General features: G+C 52.8%; 1 protein-coding gene across 1 annotated transcript in view; it reads left to right on the top strand.

Annotated features, from left to right (window-relative positions):
• The first annotated feature begins 294 nt into the window (after nucleotides 1-294).
• The window catches only part of LOC142923840 (uncharacterized), a 29,971-nt gene continuing 13,264 nt past the window's right edge, over nucleotides 295-17,001 (top strand). The window contains exons 1-6 of the mRNA XM_076064825.1: nucleotides 295-414; nucleotides 661-826; nucleotides 1,470-1,825; nucleotides 8,212-8,610; nucleotides 9,149-9,319; nucleotides 10,498-10,857. Coding sequence (XP_075920940.1) covers nucleotides 1,688-1,825; nucleotides 8,212-8,610; nucleotides 9,149-9,319; nucleotides 10,498-10,857 — 1,068 coding nt within the window. The 5' untranslated portion in view covers nucleotides 295-414; nucleotides 661-826; nucleotides 1,470-1,687. The remainder of the gene's footprint in view (nucleotides 415-660; nucleotides 827-1,469; nucleotides 1,826-8,211; nucleotides 8,611-9,148; nucleotides 9,320-10,497; nucleotides 10,858-17,001) is intronic.

The following is a 17,001-nucleotide window of genomic DNA, read 5'->3' as shown; positions in this document are numbered from 1 at the left end:
AACGCCGTCGTGTCCTGCTACCTGACGGCTCGCCCCTCCCCCCCGCCCGCGGGGGTCACGTGGTCGGGGGGGGGAGGGGCCTCCCGGGGGGGCGGGGCCCCCGCGGCCTCCGCCCGCTCGCCGCTGCGGCTGAGGCCGGCGTACGGCGGTGGTGGTGGCGGCGGTGGTGGTGGCGGTGGTGGTGGTGGTGGTGGCGGTGGTGGTGGTGGTGGTGGTGGCGGTGGTGGTGGTGGTGGTGGCGGTGGTGGTGGTGGTGGCGGTGGTGGCGGTGGTGGTGGTGGTGGTGGTGGTGGTGGTGGTGGTGGTGGCGGTGGTGGTGGTGGCGGTGGTGGTGGTGGTGGTGGCAGCCAGCTGCAGCTGCTGCTGCTGGAGACGTCCGAGGCGTTGGACTACGAAGTCACTCGCTCCTACGAGGTGCGGGGGGGCGGAAGGGGTCAGGGTTGGTGAGGGTTGGTGAGGGTTGGTGAGGGTTGGTGAGGGTTGGTGAGGGTTGGTGAGTGTTGGTGAGTGTCAGGGTTGGTGAGTGTTGGTGAGTGTTTAGATGGTCACCCCTCATTCCACCCCCCACCCCCACATCTCCTTATACGGCCGCAACTCCTCCCCTTCCCCCCTCCCCCACTTCCTCCCCCCGCCCTCCGCCCCCGCCCCCCCCCCCCCCAGGTGGTGATCGTGGCGATCGACGGGGGGTCCCCCCCCCTCTCCAGCACGACGTCGCTGCGGCTCGAGGTGCTGGACGAGAACGACAACTCGCCGCTCTTCCAGGAGACGCTCCCTCGCCACGTCTCCATCGACGAGAACAACGACCCCGGCACATTCCTGCTGCAAGGTGCGAGCGAGACCGCCACCCCCCTGGGTTCCCGCCTGCCTGGCTGGGTTCCTGCCTGCCTGCCTGGCTGGCTGGGTTCCTGCCTGCCTGGCTGGCTGGCTGGGTTCCTGCCTGCCTGGCTGGCTGGCTGGGTTCCTGGCTGCCTGCCTGCCTGGGTTCCCGCCTGCCTGCCTGGGTTCCTGCCTGCCTGCCTGGGTTCCTGCCTGCCTGGCTGGCTGGCTGGGTTCCTGCCTGCCTGCCTGCCTGGGTTCCTGCCTGCCTGCCTGGCTGGCTGGGTTCCTGCCTGCCTGGCTGGCTGGGTTCCTGGCTGCCTGCCTGGCTGGCTGGGTTCCTGGCTGCCTGCCTGGCTGCCTGGGTTCCTGCCTGCCTGGCTGGCTGGGTTCCTGGCTGCCTGCCTGGCTGGCTGGGTTCCTGGCTGCCTGCCTGGCTGGCTGGGTTCCTGGCTGCCTGGCTGGCTGGATTGTTGTCGTTGTTGTTGTTGCATTCTTATTTGTGGGGTGGGGGGCGAGGTGGGGCTGGGGGAAGGGGCGGGGCTGCGGGGAGGGGCGGAGCTTGGGAGTTGGGGGGGTTGGGGTACCGGTCGACCCCACCCCCCTCTAACCCCACCCCTCCCCCCGCCTCCCCCCTCCCCCCCCCCGCCCAGTGCTGGCTGTGGACGCGGACAGCGGCCCCCGGGGCCTCGTCCGCTACTCTCTGGGGGCCGTCAGTGGAGCCGCCGGCGGCGGTGGCGGAGGGCCGCCGGTGCCGCCGCCGGGCCCGGCCTTGGCCGTGCACGCCGAGAGCGGCGTCCTGACGGCGCCGAGGGCCTTGGACCGCGAGGTGGACGGCGCCAGCCTCACGGTCGCCGTGGTGGCCCGGGACATGGCGGGGGGCGTGGCTGGGGGCGTGGCTGGGGGCGTGGCTGGGGGCGGGGCTGGGGGCGGGGCCTCGCCCCGGTCGGCCACGGCGCTCATCACCGTCCACGTGCTCGACGTCAACGACAACGCCCCCACCATCGTGGTGAGGGGAGGGGGGAGGGGGGGGCGGAGCCAGGATGTCACTCCGGGGTGACATTCAACCAAAGTTGACTTCAAGAACGAGTTAGAGAGTCAGGCTGTTGAACCAGACACCACGCTCTGACAATGCGGTTGCACACAGTCCGCCAGACCGAGTGTCGTACACTTACACAGAATGTCACCCCTGTCACCCCCCCCCCCCCACTGGCTCCGCCCCTGGTGGTGGCGGGGGGGGTGGTGAGACAGGGGAGGATCCACGTTCGCTCTGGTGAAGTGTCCAAGAAGGTCCGGTTTCGACTTTAAAGTGTCTCATCAGCAGCATCATCAGCATCATCATCATCAGCATCATCTTCAGCATCATTATCAACATCAACATCAGCATCATCATCAACATCATCATCATCAACATCATCATCATCAACATCATCATCAGCATCATCAGCATCATCATCAGCATCATCAGCATCATCATCAGCAGCGTTGGGGCGCTGGTGAAGTGCTCAGACTGAGCTTCAACGCCGGAACCTCCAGCGAGTTTAACACGTAGCAGGCTTTCGCGACCAATATTATTCATAATAAAGGTTTTTTGGGTTAGATCGCGTTATTTATAAATGTGTCGTAACCCTCCACCACCCGACACGGCCAATCAGCAAAAAAAGTGTCACGTTGACAAAAGACAAAAATAGTTCACTACTTTAGCCCACCGGTGTGTTGAAGAGTGAATCCACAACATTTACAGTTTGAGTACGACGTTTCGCTGGTAATTACATCCAGCATCATCAGGCAATTCGCCAGAATGGTAAAGCTTCCTCTAGTAAATTTCTAGAGGAAAGTTCCTCTAGTAAATTTCTAATTTTATTATCATAATCGGATCGTGACATCACTACAGTAGTGCGGCCTTTATCAGCTGCTAGGATTTCGATATCCTTATTTACACGCATTTACCTACATTAAAATTAAACGAGATCCAACTAATACTTTAGAACGTAAGACCACTGCAATAATTGCAAATTCATTAATCCCTAAAAATGAGCAATACCAAATTAAGCCAAGGGCCTCAAAACCACCTAGACTCTGTGGGCTACCAAAGATTCATAAAATCGGCATCCGATTACGACCGATAGTCAGTACAATTGGCTCTGCCACATATCAATTAGCAAAATATATAACCAAACAAATACAGCCCTACATCGGTAGGACATCTTCATTCATAACAAATTCAGAACATCTTGTGAATGTGATTAGAGATATTAAACTTACTCCTGATGATATTCTGGTAAGTTTTGATGTGATTTCTCTATTCACTAAGGTTCCAGTGAACGAATCGCTTAAATTACTTGATACACTAGTTTAGAATACCGGTTTACCAAAAGATATTCCGAAACTTGCTGGCCATTGTTTAAATAACACTTACTTCTTATGGAGAGGGGATTTCTTTAAACAAAAGGAAGGAGCAGCAATGGGCTCTCCTTTATCCCCTGCTATAGCAAATTTGTACATGGAAAACTTTGAAATAAGAGCACTTGCCTCGAGCACATTAAAACCATCCTTTTGGTTTAGATATGTGGATGACACTTTGGTTGTCTGGCCACATGGTAAAGATACACTTAATGATTTTCTAAATCATCTCAATGCACAAAACCCGGCCATCCAGTTCACCATGGAAATGGAGGTGAATAACACACTCCCATTCCTAGATATTTTGCTTGGACATGGCCTAAATGGTAAAATAACACACGTTTACAGAAAGCAAACGCACACTGATGCCTAGCTGAATGCAGAATCACTTCCTCATCATCCAGCTCAGAAATCCTCTCTTGTCAAGACGCTCATACATCGGGCTAAACAGTGTCAGATGGTGAGAGTCTAGTGAGAGAGATTAAACACGTTAAAGACACACTACGACAGAATGGCTACAATAATGCTAAAATTAGCAGAGCACTGAATGCCAAATCACGATCGCAAAGCAATACTGCTGAAAGCGATCAGATTGTTAAAACAACAAAAATTCCATATATCTCAGGAGTAACTGACAAATTAGCCCGTGTTTTGCAAAAGCAAAACATTACAATAAGATTTGGTACAGTACACAAAATTCAAAAACTAGTATCTTGCACTAAAGACGCATTACCTAAATTATCAACAGAAGGTGTATATCGGATTTATTTTTTATGTGGCAGATGCTATATTGGACAGACGGGATGTAACATCAGCGTAAGACTAAAAGAACATCAGAGAAATATTAAATTATCTCAAACACAACTGTCGGCAGTGGCAGAACATGCTTGTCAACAAGGACACTCAATTGATTTGGACAACATTGCAGTGTTGTGTAAAACGAATTATTACTGGCAAAGACTAATTAAAGAATCCATTGAAATTGAGAGGAATAAGACTAACTTTAATCGCTCTGACAGCTACAGGCTTAGTGCGGCCTGGAAGCGTATTATTAAATAATACACATTACATTTTGATTTAAAGCTTTCGTGACTGCAGTAATTCATGTTCTTGGCCCTTTCGGTGGAGTCGCGTTTGAGGGAAGCAATAAAATAATAGAATAGATATGTTTGTTGTTTTGTTGTTTCCCTTCAGCGTGGCTTTGCCGAGGGAGCTAAGAATATGAATGCATATTACAATTCCTTATAGGGGAAACACATACTAATTAACGGATTACTAACATAGCATATAATCACTAACACACATTACAACTAATTACTAATCTACAACTCATTACTAATTATAACCAATGACTGATTACTAATCGATTATATAATTACAATACCCCCCCCCCCCTCCGCCTCTAATCACTGCACCTGATATGAGTTAAATGATGACGTCACCCTGCTGCTCTATATAAAAACCGGGAGCAAGCGAGGGCTTTACCATTCTGGCGAATTGCCCGATGATGCTGGACGTATTTACCAGCGAAACGTCGTGCTACTCAAACTGTAAATGTTGTGGATCCACTCTTCAACACACCGGTGGGCTAAAGTAGTGAACTATTTTTGTCTTTTGTCAACGTGACATTGTTTTTTTGCTGATTGGCCGTGTCGGGTGGTGGAGGCTTACGACAACATTTATAAACAACGCGATCTAACCCCAAAAACCTTTATTATGAACCTCCACGGACGCGACGCAGAATGTTAATCTCCATCTGTATATAAAAGGCTCATTTGTGATTGTGTGTGCCTCTGTTCAAAATTTTTAGCGTACTTCCCGACATGCAACAAACTTGAAATTTGCCATGTGGGTAGCTTCCAGACTGTACGCCATGCAACAATTGTAAAAATAGACTTTGTATGTTTGTATGTACGCGCAAATAATGCATGGATGTGTTTTTCGCACGGCAAGCGAGCTGTGACGTCACATCCGTCACGTGACCCCGTGTGCCGAAGCGTCACGGGGCGCGCCTGCTGCAACACAACGTGGTGCAGGTCCAAGGCGTTCTTCACGCAGCATTTGCTTTTATTATTTGAGTCGTTTGCTGCGCTACGCAGCCTGCAAAGTGCGCGCGCCTGCAGCAGCAGGCGCGTGTACGTGTGTGTGTGCGTGTGTGTGTGTACCTGTGGACTCACGTGTGTGTGTGTGTGTGTACCTGTGGACTCACGTGTGTGTGTGTGTACCTGTGGACTCACGTGTGTGTGTGTACCTGTGGACTCACGTGTGTGTGTGTACCTGTGGACTCACGTGTGTGTGTGTGTGTGTACCTGTGGACTCACGTGTGTGTGTGTACCTGTGGACTCACGTGTGTGTGTGTGTGTACCTGTGGACTCACGTGTGTGTGTGTGTGTACCTGTGGACTCACGTGTGTGTGTGTACCTGTGGACGCACGTGTGTGTGTGTACCTGTGGACTCACGTGTGTGTGTGTGTACCTGTGGACTCACGTGTGTGTGTGTACCTGTGGACCCGCGTGTGTGTGTGTGTACCTGTGGACGCGCGTGTGTGTGTGTGTGTACCTGTGGACGCACGTGTGTGTGTGTACCTGTGGACTCACGCGTGTGTGTGTGTACCTGTGGACTCACGTGTGTGTGTGTACCTGTGGACCCGCGTGTGTGTGTACCTGTGGACGCACGTGTGTGTGTGTGTACCTGTGGACCCGTGTGTGTGTGTGTACCTGTGGACTCACGTGTGTGTGTGTACCTGTGGACCCGCGTGTGTGTGTACGCGTGTGTGTGTGTACCTGTGGACCCGTGTGTGTGTGTGCGTGTGTGTGTGTACCTGTGGACACGTGTGTGTGTGTGGTGGGAGTGTACCTGTGGACTCACCTGTGTGTGTGTGTACCTGTGGACCCGTGTGTGTGTGTGTGGTGGGAGTGTGTGTGTGTGTGTGTACCTGTGTGTGTGTGTGTGGTGGGAGTGTGTGTGTGTGTGTACCTGTGTGTGTGTGTGTGGTGGGAGTGTGTGTGTGTGTGTGTACCTGTGTGTGTGTGTGTGGTGGGAGTGTGTGTGTGTACCTGTGTGTGTGTGTGTGGTGGGAGTGTGTGTGTGTGTGGACCCGTGTGTGTGTGTGTGGTGGGAGTGTGTGTGTGTGTGTGGACACGTGTGTGTGTGTGTGTGTGGTGGGAGTGTGTGTGTGTGTACCTGTGTGTGTGTGTGGTGGGAGTGTGTGTGTGTGTACCTGTGTGTGTGTGTGTGGTGGGAGTGTGTGTGTGTGTACCTGTGTGTGTGTGTGGTGGGAGTGTGTGTGTGTGTACCTGTGTGTGTGTGTGTGTGTGGTGGGAGTGTGTGTGTGTGTGTGGTGGGAGTGTGTGTGTGTGTACCTGTGTGTGTGTGTGTGGTGGGAGTGTGTGTGTGTGTGTGTACCTGTGTGTGTGTGTGTGGTGGGAGTGTGTGTGTGTGTACCTGTGTGTGTGTGTGTGGTGGGAGTGTGTGTGTGTGTGTGTGGTGGGAGTGTGTGTGTGTGTGTACCTGTGTGTGTGTGTGGTGGGAGTGTGTGTGTGTGTACCCGTGTGTGTGTGTGTGGTGGGAGTGTGTGTGTGTGTGTACCTGTGTGTGTGGTGGGAGTGTGTGTGTGTGTGTACGTGTGTGTGTGTGGTGGGAGTGTGTGTGTGTGTGTACCTGTGTGTGTGTTGGGAGTGTGTGTGTGTGTGTACCTGTGTGTGTGTGTGGTGTGTGTGTGTGTGTGTACCTGTGTGTGTGTGTGTGGTGTGTGTGTGTGTACGTGTGTGTGTGTGTGTGGTGGGAGTGTGTGTGTGTGTGTGGTGGGAGTGTGTGTGTGTGTACCTGTGTGTGTGTGTGTGTGTGGTGGGAGTGTGTGTGTGTGTGTGTACCTGTGTGTGTGTGTGTGGTGGGAGTGTGTGTGTGTGTACCTGTGTGTGTGTGTGTGGTGGGAGTGTGTGTGTGTGTGTGTGTGGTGGGAGTGTGTGTGTGTGTGTACCTGTGTGTGTGTGTGGTGGGAGTGTGTGTGTGTGTACCCGTGTGTGTGTGTGTGGTGGGAGTGTGTGTGTGTGTGTACCTGTGTGTGTGGTGGGAGTGTGTGTGTGTGTGTACGTGTGTGTGTGTGGTGGGAGTGTGTGTGTGTGTGTACCTGTGTGTGTGTTGGGAGTGTGTGTGTGTGTGTACCTGTGTGTGTGTGTGGTGGGAGTGTGTGTGTGTGTGTGGTGGGAGTGTGTGTGTGTGTACCTGTGTGTGTGTGTGTGTGTGGTGGGAGTGTGTGTGTGTGTGTGTACCTGTGTGTGTGTGTGTGGTGGGAGTGTGTGTGTGTGTACCTGTGTGTGTGTGTGTGGTGGGAGTGTGTGTGTGTGTGTGTGTGGTGGGAGTGTGTGTGTGTGTGTACCTGTGTGTGTGTGTGGTGGGAGTGTGTGTGTGTGTACCCGTGTGTGTGTGTGTGGTGGGAGTGTGTGTGTGTGTGTACCTGTGTGTGTGGTGGGAGTGTGTGTGTGTGTGTACGTGTGTGTGTGTGGTGGGAGTGTGTGTGTGTGTGTACCTGTGTGTGTGTTGGGAGTGTGTGTGTGTGTGTACCTGTGTGTGTGTGTGGTGTGTGTGTGTGTGTGTACCTGTGTGTGTGTGTGTGGTGTGTGTGTGTGTACCTGTGTGTGTGTGTGTGTGGTGGGAGTGTGTGTGTGTGTGGTGGGAGTGTAGCTGTCAGCGCTACGCCGCGCTATGAACCCGGCGGAGCCCCGGGTTCGATTCCCGCTCACGGCCACCGCCACCGCCGGTGACGATTATTTACCCCGGTCCTGGGCCTCCCCTGGGTCGACTCAGCCTCAAACGAGTAGCTGGTGTGGCGGTGTGTGAACATCGCCCACTGGGGAGACAAAGTCGGCCGAGAGTGGTGAATCCAAGTGAATAATAAAATAATCTCGCCCCCCACTCGCCCCCCCCCTCACCCCCCCCTCACCCCCCCCTCACCCCCCCCTCACCCCCCCCCCTCACCCCCCCCCCCCCCAGGATCCCCCTCCACCGCTGCTGCTCTCTGTGGGTGAGAATCTCCCCGCGGACTCGCTGGTGGCGACGCTGACGGCCGCCGACCCGGACGAGGGCCCCAACGGCCTCGTCTCATTCCACCTCCTCCGCCACCACCTCCGCCACCACCGCCTCCACCGCCTCCACCGCCTCGTCACGCCGGGGGAGGGCCGGGGTGGTGGAGGGAGGACGACACGGAGGGCGGAGGCTCAAGCGTCGCGACGCGGTGGCGGTGATGGGTGCGATGGGGGTGGCGGTGACGACGGCGATGACGACGATGATGATGATGATGATGATGTCCCCTTCGTCATCGACCCTGGCAGCGGCGAGGTGAGGACGACGAGGGTGCTGGACCGAGAGCAGAGGGACACCTACAGCTTCCAGGTGATGGCGGTGGTGGTGGTGGTGGGGGTGGTGGTGATGGTGGTGGTGGTGGGGGTTGTGGTGGTGGTGGTGGTGATGATGGAGTTGGTGGTGGTGGTGATGGAGTTGGTGGTGGTGCTGATATGGGTGATGGTGGTGATGGTGGTGGTAGTAGTGGTGGTGGTGATGGAGTTGGTGGTGGTGGTGGAGTTGGTGGTGGTAGTGGTGATGGAGTTGGTGGTGGTGATGGAGTTGGTGGTGATGGTGGTGGTGGTGGTGATGGAGTTGGTGGTGGTGCTGATATGGGTGATGGTGGTGGTGGTGGAGTTGGTGATGAAGTTGGTGATGGAGTTGGTGGAGTTGGTGGTGGTGGTGGTGGAGTTGGTGGTGGAGTTGGTGATGAAGTTGGTGGTGGAGTTGGTGGAGTTGGTGGTGGTGGTGCTGCTGCTGACCACCCACCGACTCCCCACCACCACCACCACCGCCGCTCCTCCACTCCAGCGCCCTGCGTGCGCGGTCGGAGGCTTCACGAGCGGCGGCCACCGTTTGTCTTCGCCAGGTGGAGGCGAGGGACCGCGGCTCCCCGCCCCGATGCTCCCGCGCGAGGGCCACGGTGCGGGTGGCCGACTCCAACGACCACGCGCCCAGCCTGAGCCTCCTGCTGACGCACGGCCACCACCCCCCGGCGTTCCTGCCGCTCTTCAGCGCCGCAGGGACCCACGTGGCGCACGTGAGCAGTGCCTCTACCACCACCGCTACCACCACCGCCGCTACCGCCACCGCCACCACCGCCGCCACCACCACCACCGCCACCGCAACCACCGCCAACACCGCCACCACCGCCACCACCACTGCCACCACCACCGCCACCACCGCTATCACCGCCACCACCACCGCCGCCACCAACACGAATGCCACCACTACCGTCACCCCTGCGATCTCGCTCGCTCAATCAGTCATTCGCTCTCTCGCTCAATCAATCAATCACTCGCTCTCTCGCTCACTCAATCAATCACTCACTCTCTTGCTCAATCAATCAATCACTCTCTCGCTCACTCAGTCAATCACTCGCTCACTCAATCACTCGCTCTCTCGCTCAATCAATCACTCACTCTCTTGCTCACTCAGTCAATCACTCACTCTCTTGCTCACTCAGTCAATCACTCACTCTCTCGCTCACTCAGTCAATCACTCACTCTCTCGCTCACTCAGTCAATCACTCACTCTCTCGCTCAATCAATCACTCACTCTCTTGCTCACTCAATCACTCGCTCTCTCGCTCAATCAATCAATCACTCACTCTCTTGCTCAATCAATCAATCACTCACTCTCTCGCTCAATCAATCACTCACTCTCTTGCTCACTCAATCACTCGCTCTCTCGCTCAATCAATCAATCACTCACTCTCTTGCTCAATCAATCAATCACTCACTCTCTCGCTCAATCAATCAATCACTCACTCTCTTGCTCAATCAATCAATCAATCACTCACTCTCTTGCTCACTCAGTCAATCACTCACTCTCTCGCTCACTCAGTCAATCACTCTCTTGCTCACTCAATCAATCACTCACTCTCTTGCTCAATCAATCAATCACTCACTCACTTGCTCACTTAATCAATCACTCACTCTCTCGCTCACTCAGTCAATCACTCACTCACTCTCTCGCTCACTCAGTCAATCACTCACTCTCTTGCTCACTCAATCAATCACTCACTCTCTCGCTCAGTCAACTACTCGCTCTCTTGCTCACTCACTCTCTCACTCGCTGGCTTGCAACTCTCCCTTTCTCCCTCCTCCCCTCCCTCCACTCCGCTCCCTCCGCTCCCTCCCCTCCATCCCCTCCCTACCCCTTCCCCCCCCCCCTCCTCCCCCCATGCACCCCCACCGCCGTTCACGTCGCCCGCAGCTCGTGGCGTGGGATCCCGACGAGGGCCTCAACGGCACGGTCCGGCTCCACGTCGAGGCCCGGAGCGACCCGACCTCCCTCTTCACCCTCGAGGAGGTCGCGGCCGCCGAGGCCGGCGGCCAGGAACCCAACGACGACGCCGACGCTGCCGCCGCCGCCGCCGAGGCGCGGAACGCGACGGCGGTCAGGGCCAGGCTGGCGCTGGCCCGGCGCGTCACCCCGGCCCACCGGGGGCTGCACCGCGTGCTCGTGGTCGCCAGCGATCTCGCCCCGAGCCCGCTGACGACCACGGTGGCCGTCTACGTCCTCGTCAACGCCACGCGCGGCGAGGACGGCGAAGTGCAGCGCCTGCTGGCGCAGGTAGGGGGGGGCGGCGGTGGTTGGGGTGGTGGTGGTGGTGGTGATGGTAGTGGTGGTGTTGTTAGTGGTGTTAGTGGTGGTGTTAGTGGTGGTGGTGGTGGTGGTGTTAGTGGTGGTGGTGGTGTTAGTGGGAGTGGTGGTGGTGTTAGTGGTGGTGGTGGTGGTGGTGTTAGTAGTGGTGGTGTTAGTGGTGGTGGTGTTAGTGATGGTGGTGTTAGTGGTGGTGTTGTTAGTGGTGTTAGTGGTGGTGGTGGTGGTGTTAGTGGTGGTGTTAGTGGTGGTGTTAGTGGTGGTGGTGATGGTGGTGTTAGTGGGAGTGGTGGTGGTGGTGGTGGTGTTAGTGGTGGTGGTGGTAGTAGTGGTGGTGGTAGTAGTGGTGGTGGTGGTGGTGTTAGTGGGAGTTGTGGTGGTGATGGTGGTGGTGTTAGTGGTGGTGTTAGTGGTGGTGGTGGTGTTAGTGGGGGTGGTGTTAGTAGTGGTGGTGTTAGTGGTGGTGGTGTTAGTGATGGTGGTGTTAGTGGTGGTGTTGTTAGTGGTGTTAGTGGTGGTGGTGGTGGTGTTAGTGGTGGTGTTAGTGGTGGTGTTAGTGGTGGTGGTGATGGTGGTGTTAGTGGGAGTGGTGGTGGTGGTGGTGGTGTTAGTGGTGGTGGTGGTAGTAGTGGTGGTGGTAGTAGTGGTGGTGGTGGTGGTGTTAGTGGGAGTTGTGGTGGTGATGGTGGTGGTGTTAGTGGTGGTGTTAGTGGTGGTGGTGGTGTTAGTGGGGGTGGTGTTAGTAGTGGTGGTGTTAGTGGTGGTGGTGGTGGTGATGGTGGTGGTGGTGATGGTGGTGGTGTTAGTGGTGGTTTAAGTAGGGGTGGTGTTAGTGGGGGTGGTGGTGGTGTTAGTTGTGGTGTTAGTAGGGGTGGTGATATTAGTGGGGGTGGTGGTGGTGTTAGTGGGGGTGGTGGTCTTGTTAGTGGGGGTGGTGGTGGTGTTAGTGGTGGTGTTAGTAGGGGTGGTGATATTAGTGGGAGTGGTGGTGGTGGTGTTAGTAGGGGTGGTGATAGTGGGGGTCTGCCCCGTGACCTCCTGCCAGCGGGCGTTCGACACTTCACGCGATCCCAAGCTGCACATGGCCTGGCACAAGCATCGTGGTGACGTGTTCATGGTAGCGATGGGTGTTCAACCAAAACAACCCCTACCTCCCTGGTGGTGCCGGATGGTAACGCTGTGGTGGTTGCGAGCAATCATCTTCTTTTAGGAATAGGTTTCACCCTTTTAACTGGCACAAAAACTGACACCTTTATTCAAGGCATCACGTTTGCAATAACCACAACACAAGCAGTCAAAATGCAAACAAAAAAAGACAACTCTGATAATAATATGCACTGTCCTTGAATTTGATTGGTCCACACCCGAGACAGCTTTTCTTAGAGCCTAGTCTCCATTGGTGTTGGACCAGAAGACGCCAAAAGGCGTACAACTCAAAAACAGCGCACTATCAGAGTATTGAGGGCTCGGGGTGAGCATTTACATTATGAGACCTCCTTTGCCAGAAACAAGATATAGGAATAGGTTTTACCCTTTTAACTGGCACAAAAACTGGCACCTTTATTCAAGGCATAATGTTTGCAATAACCACAACACAAGCAGTCAAAATGCAAACAAAAAAGACAACTCTGATAATAATATGCACTGTCCTTGAATTTGATTGGTCCACACCCGAGACGGCTTTTCTTAGAGCCTAGTCTCCATTGGTGTTGGAACAGAAGACGCCAGTTAAAAGGGTCAAACCTATTCCTATATCTTGTTTCTGGCAAAGGAGGTCTCATAATGTAAACAATCATCTTCTTCTTCTCGCCGTACGGCGACTGATGTCATCTGCAGAGCAACGACTCCAAATTTCACGTTCAGGTGGTCGAGCCCAGCGTCAGGAGCAGTGGTGCAGCGGTGTAGCAGGATCATCATCACCACCGCTGAGATGTTTCGTTCGCACACGCGCGTGTGTGTGGTGAACTTCTTTTGCATCGTAGGTAGCCAACCGTGGCTAATTGGAGGTGTAGTGTATAGTGTAGTGTATAGTGGTGTAGTGTATAGTGTAGTGTATAGTAGTGTATAGTGCAGTGTATAGTGTAGTGTATAGTAGTGTAGTGTTCTACAGAACATGAAGAACCAGTGGCATCTACATCTGCCGAACGTGAAGAACCAGTGGCATCTACATCTGCAGAACGTGAAGAACCAGTGGCATCTACATCTACAGAACGTGAAGAACCAGTGGCATCTACATCTGCAGAACTTGAAGAACCAGTGGCATCTACATCTGCAGAACTTGAAGAACAAGTGGTATCTACATCTGCCGAACGTGAAGAACCAGTGGCATCTACATCTATAGAACGTGAAGAACCAGTGGCATCTACATCTACAGAACGTGAAGAACCAGTGGCATCTACATCTGCAGAACGTGAAGAACAAGTGGTATCTACATCTGCCGAACGTGAAGAACCAGTGGCATCTACATCTATAGAACGTGAAGAACCAGTGGCATCTACATCTACAGAACGTGAAGAACCAGTGGCATCTACATCTGCCGAACGTGAAGAACCAGTGGCATCTACAGCTACTGAGCGTGAAGAACCAGTGGCATCTACATCTACAGAACATGAAGAACCAGTGGCATCTACATCTGCAGAACTTGAAGAACCAGTGGCATCTACATCTGCCGAACGTGAAGAACCAGTGGCATCTACATCTACAGAACGTGAAGAACCAGTGGCATCTACATCTGCCGAACGTGAAGAACCAGTGATATCTACAGCTACTGAGCGTGAAGAACCAGTGGCATCTACATCTACATAACATGAAGAACCAGTGGCATCTACATCTGCAGAACTTGAAGAACCAGTGGCATCTACATCTGCTGAACGTGAAGAACCAGTGGCATCTACATCTAAAAAATATGAAGAACCAGTGGCATCTACATCTACAGAACGTGAAGAACCAGTGGCATCTACATCTGCAGAACTTGAAGAACCAGTGGCATCTACATCTGCCGAACGTGAAGAACCAGTGGCATCTACATCTGCCGAACATGAAGAACCTGTGGCATCTACATCTGCAGAACGTGAAGAACCAGTGGCATCTACATCTGCAGAACGTGAAGAACCAGTGGCATCTACATCTGCAGAACGTGAAGAACCAGTGGAATCTACATCTACAGAACGTGAAGAACCAGTGGCATCTACATCTACAGAACGTGAAGAACCAGTGGCATCTACATCTGTAGAACATGAAGAACCAGTGGCATCTACATCTGCAGAACGTGAAGAACCAGTAGCATCTACATCTGCCGAACGTGAAGAACCAGTGGCATCTACAGCTACTGAACGTGAAGAACCAGTGGCATCTACATCTACAGAACATGAAGAACCAGTAGCATCTACATCTGCAGAACTTGAAGAACCAGTGGCATCTACATCTGCCGAACGTGAAGAAGCAGTGGCATCTACATCTGCAGAACTTGAAGAACCAGTGGCATCTACAGAACGTGAAGAACCAGTGGCATCGACATCTGTAGAACGTGAAGAACCAGTGGCATCTACATCTGCAGAACTTGAAGAACCAGTGGCATCTACATCTGCCGAACGTGAAGAACCAGTGGCATCTACATCTGCCGAACATGAAGAACCTGTGGCATCTACATCTGCAGAACGTGAAGAACCAGTGGCATCTACATCTACAGAACGTGAAGAACCAGTGGCATCTACATCTGCAGAACGTGAAGAACAAGTGGTATCTACATCTGCCGAACGTGAAGAACCAGTGGCATTTACATCTATAGAACGTGAAGAACCAGTGGCATCTACATCTACAGAACGTGAAGAACCAGTGGCATCTACATCTGCCGAACGTGAAGAACCAGTGGCATCTACAGCTACTGAGCGTGAAGAACCAGTGGCATCTACATCTACAGAACATGAAGAACCAGTGGCATCTACATCTGCAGAACTTGAAGAACCAGTGGCATCTACATCTGCCGAACGTGAAGAACCAGTGGCATCTACATCTACAGAACGTGAAGAACCAGTGGCATCTACATCTGCCGAACGTGAAGAACCAGTGATATCTACAGCTACTGAGCGTGAAGAACCAGTGGCATCTACATCTACATAACATGAAGAACCAGTGGCATCTACATCTGCAGAACTTGAAGAACCAGTGGCATCTACATCTGCTGAACGTGAAGAACCAGTGGCATCTACATCTAAAAAATATGAAGAACCAGTGGCATCTACATCTACAGAACGTGAAGAACCAGTGGCATCTACATCTGCAGAACTTGAAGAACCAGTGGCATCTACATCTGCCGAACGTGAAGAACCAGTGGCATCTACATCTGCCGAACATGAAGAACCTGTGGCATCTACATCTGCAGAACGTGAAGAACCAGTGGCATCTACATCTGCAGAACGTGAAGAACCAGTGGCATCTACATCTGCAGAACGTGAAGAACCAGTGGAATCTACATCTACAGAACGTGAAGAACCAGTGGCATCTACATCTACAGAACGTGAAGAACCAGTGGCATCTACATCTGTAGAACATGAAGAACCAGTGGCATCTACATCTGCCGAACGTGAAGAACCAGTGATATCTACAGCTACTGCGCGTGAAGAACCAGTGGCATCTACATCTACATAACATGAAGAACCAGTGGCATCTACATCTGCAGAACTTGAAGAACCAGTGGCATCTACATCTGCTGAACGTGAAGAACCAGTGGCATCTACATCTAAAAAATATGAAGAACCAGTGGCATCTACATCTACAGAACGTGAAGAACCAGTGGCATCTACATCTGCAGAACTTGAAGAACCAGTGGCATCTACATCTGCCGAACGTGAAGAACCAGTGGCATCTACATCTGCCGAACATGAAGAACCTGTGGCATCTACATCTGCAGAACGTGAAGAACCAGTGGCATCTACATCTGCAGAACGTGAAGAACCAGTGGCATCTACATCTGCAGAACGTGAAGAACCAGTGGAATCTACATCTACAGAACGTGAAGAACCAGTGGCATCTACATCTACAGAACGTGAAGAACCAGTGGCATCTACATCTGTAGAACATGAAGAACCAGTGGCATCTACATCTGCAGAACGTGAAGAACCAGTAGCATCTACATCTGCCGAACGTGAAGAACCAGTGGCATCTACAGCTACTGAACGTGAAGAACCAGTGGCATCTACATCTACAGAACATGAAGAAGCAGTGGCATCTACATCTGCAGAACTTGAAGAACCAGTGGCATCTACAGAACGTGAAGAACCAGTGGCATCGACATCTGTAGAACGTGAAGAACCAGTGGCATCTACATCTGCAGAACTTGAAGAACCAGTGGCATCTACATCTGCCGAACGTGAAGAACCAGTGGCATCTACATCTGCCGAACATGAAGAACCTGTGGCATCTACATCTGCAGAACGTGAAGAACCAGTGGCATCTACATCTGCAGAACGTGAAGAACCAGTGGCATCTACATCTGCAGAACGTGAAGAACCAGTGGAATCTACATCTACAGAACGTGAAGAACCAGTGGCATCTACATCTACAGAACGTGAAGAACCAGTGGCATCTACATCTGTAGAACGTGAAGAACCAGTGGCATCTACATCTGCAGAACGTGAAGAACCAGTGGCATCTACATCTGCAGAACGTGAAGAACCAGTAGCATCTACATCTACAGAACGTGAAGAACCAGTGGCATCTACAGCTACTGAACGTGAAGAACCAGTGGCATCTACATCTACAGAACATGAAGAACCAGTGGCATCTACATCTGCAGAACTTGAAGAACCAGTCTCATCTACATCTGCCGAACGTGAAGAACCAGTGGCATCTACATCTGCAGAACTTGAAGAACCAGTGGCATCTACAGAACGTGAAGAACCAGTGGCATCGACATCTGTAGAACGTGAAGAACCAGTGGCATCTACATCTGCAGAACGTGAAGAACCAGTGGCATCTGCAGAACGTGAAGAACCAGTGACATCTACATCTGCAGAACTTGAAGAACCAGTGGCATCTACATCTGTAGAACGTGAAGAACCAGTGGCATCTACATCTGCCGAACGTGAATAACCAGTGGCATCTACATCTGCAGAA

Source organism: Petromyzon marinus, unplaced genomic scaffold (assembly GCF_048934315.1).
Source record: "Petromyzon marinus isolate PM22_M1 ecotype Great Lakes invasive population unplaced genomic scaffold, UKy_Petmar_22M1.pri1.0 PM_Scaffold_79, whole genome shotgun sequence".
In the NCBI taxonomy this organism is placed as follows: Eukaryota; Metazoa; Chordata; class Hyperoartia; order Petromyzontiformes; family Petromyzontidae; genus Petromyzon; species Petromyzon marinus.
Note: the sequence above shows the minus strand (reverse complement) of the source record. Positions and strands in the feature narration are given on the sequence as shown.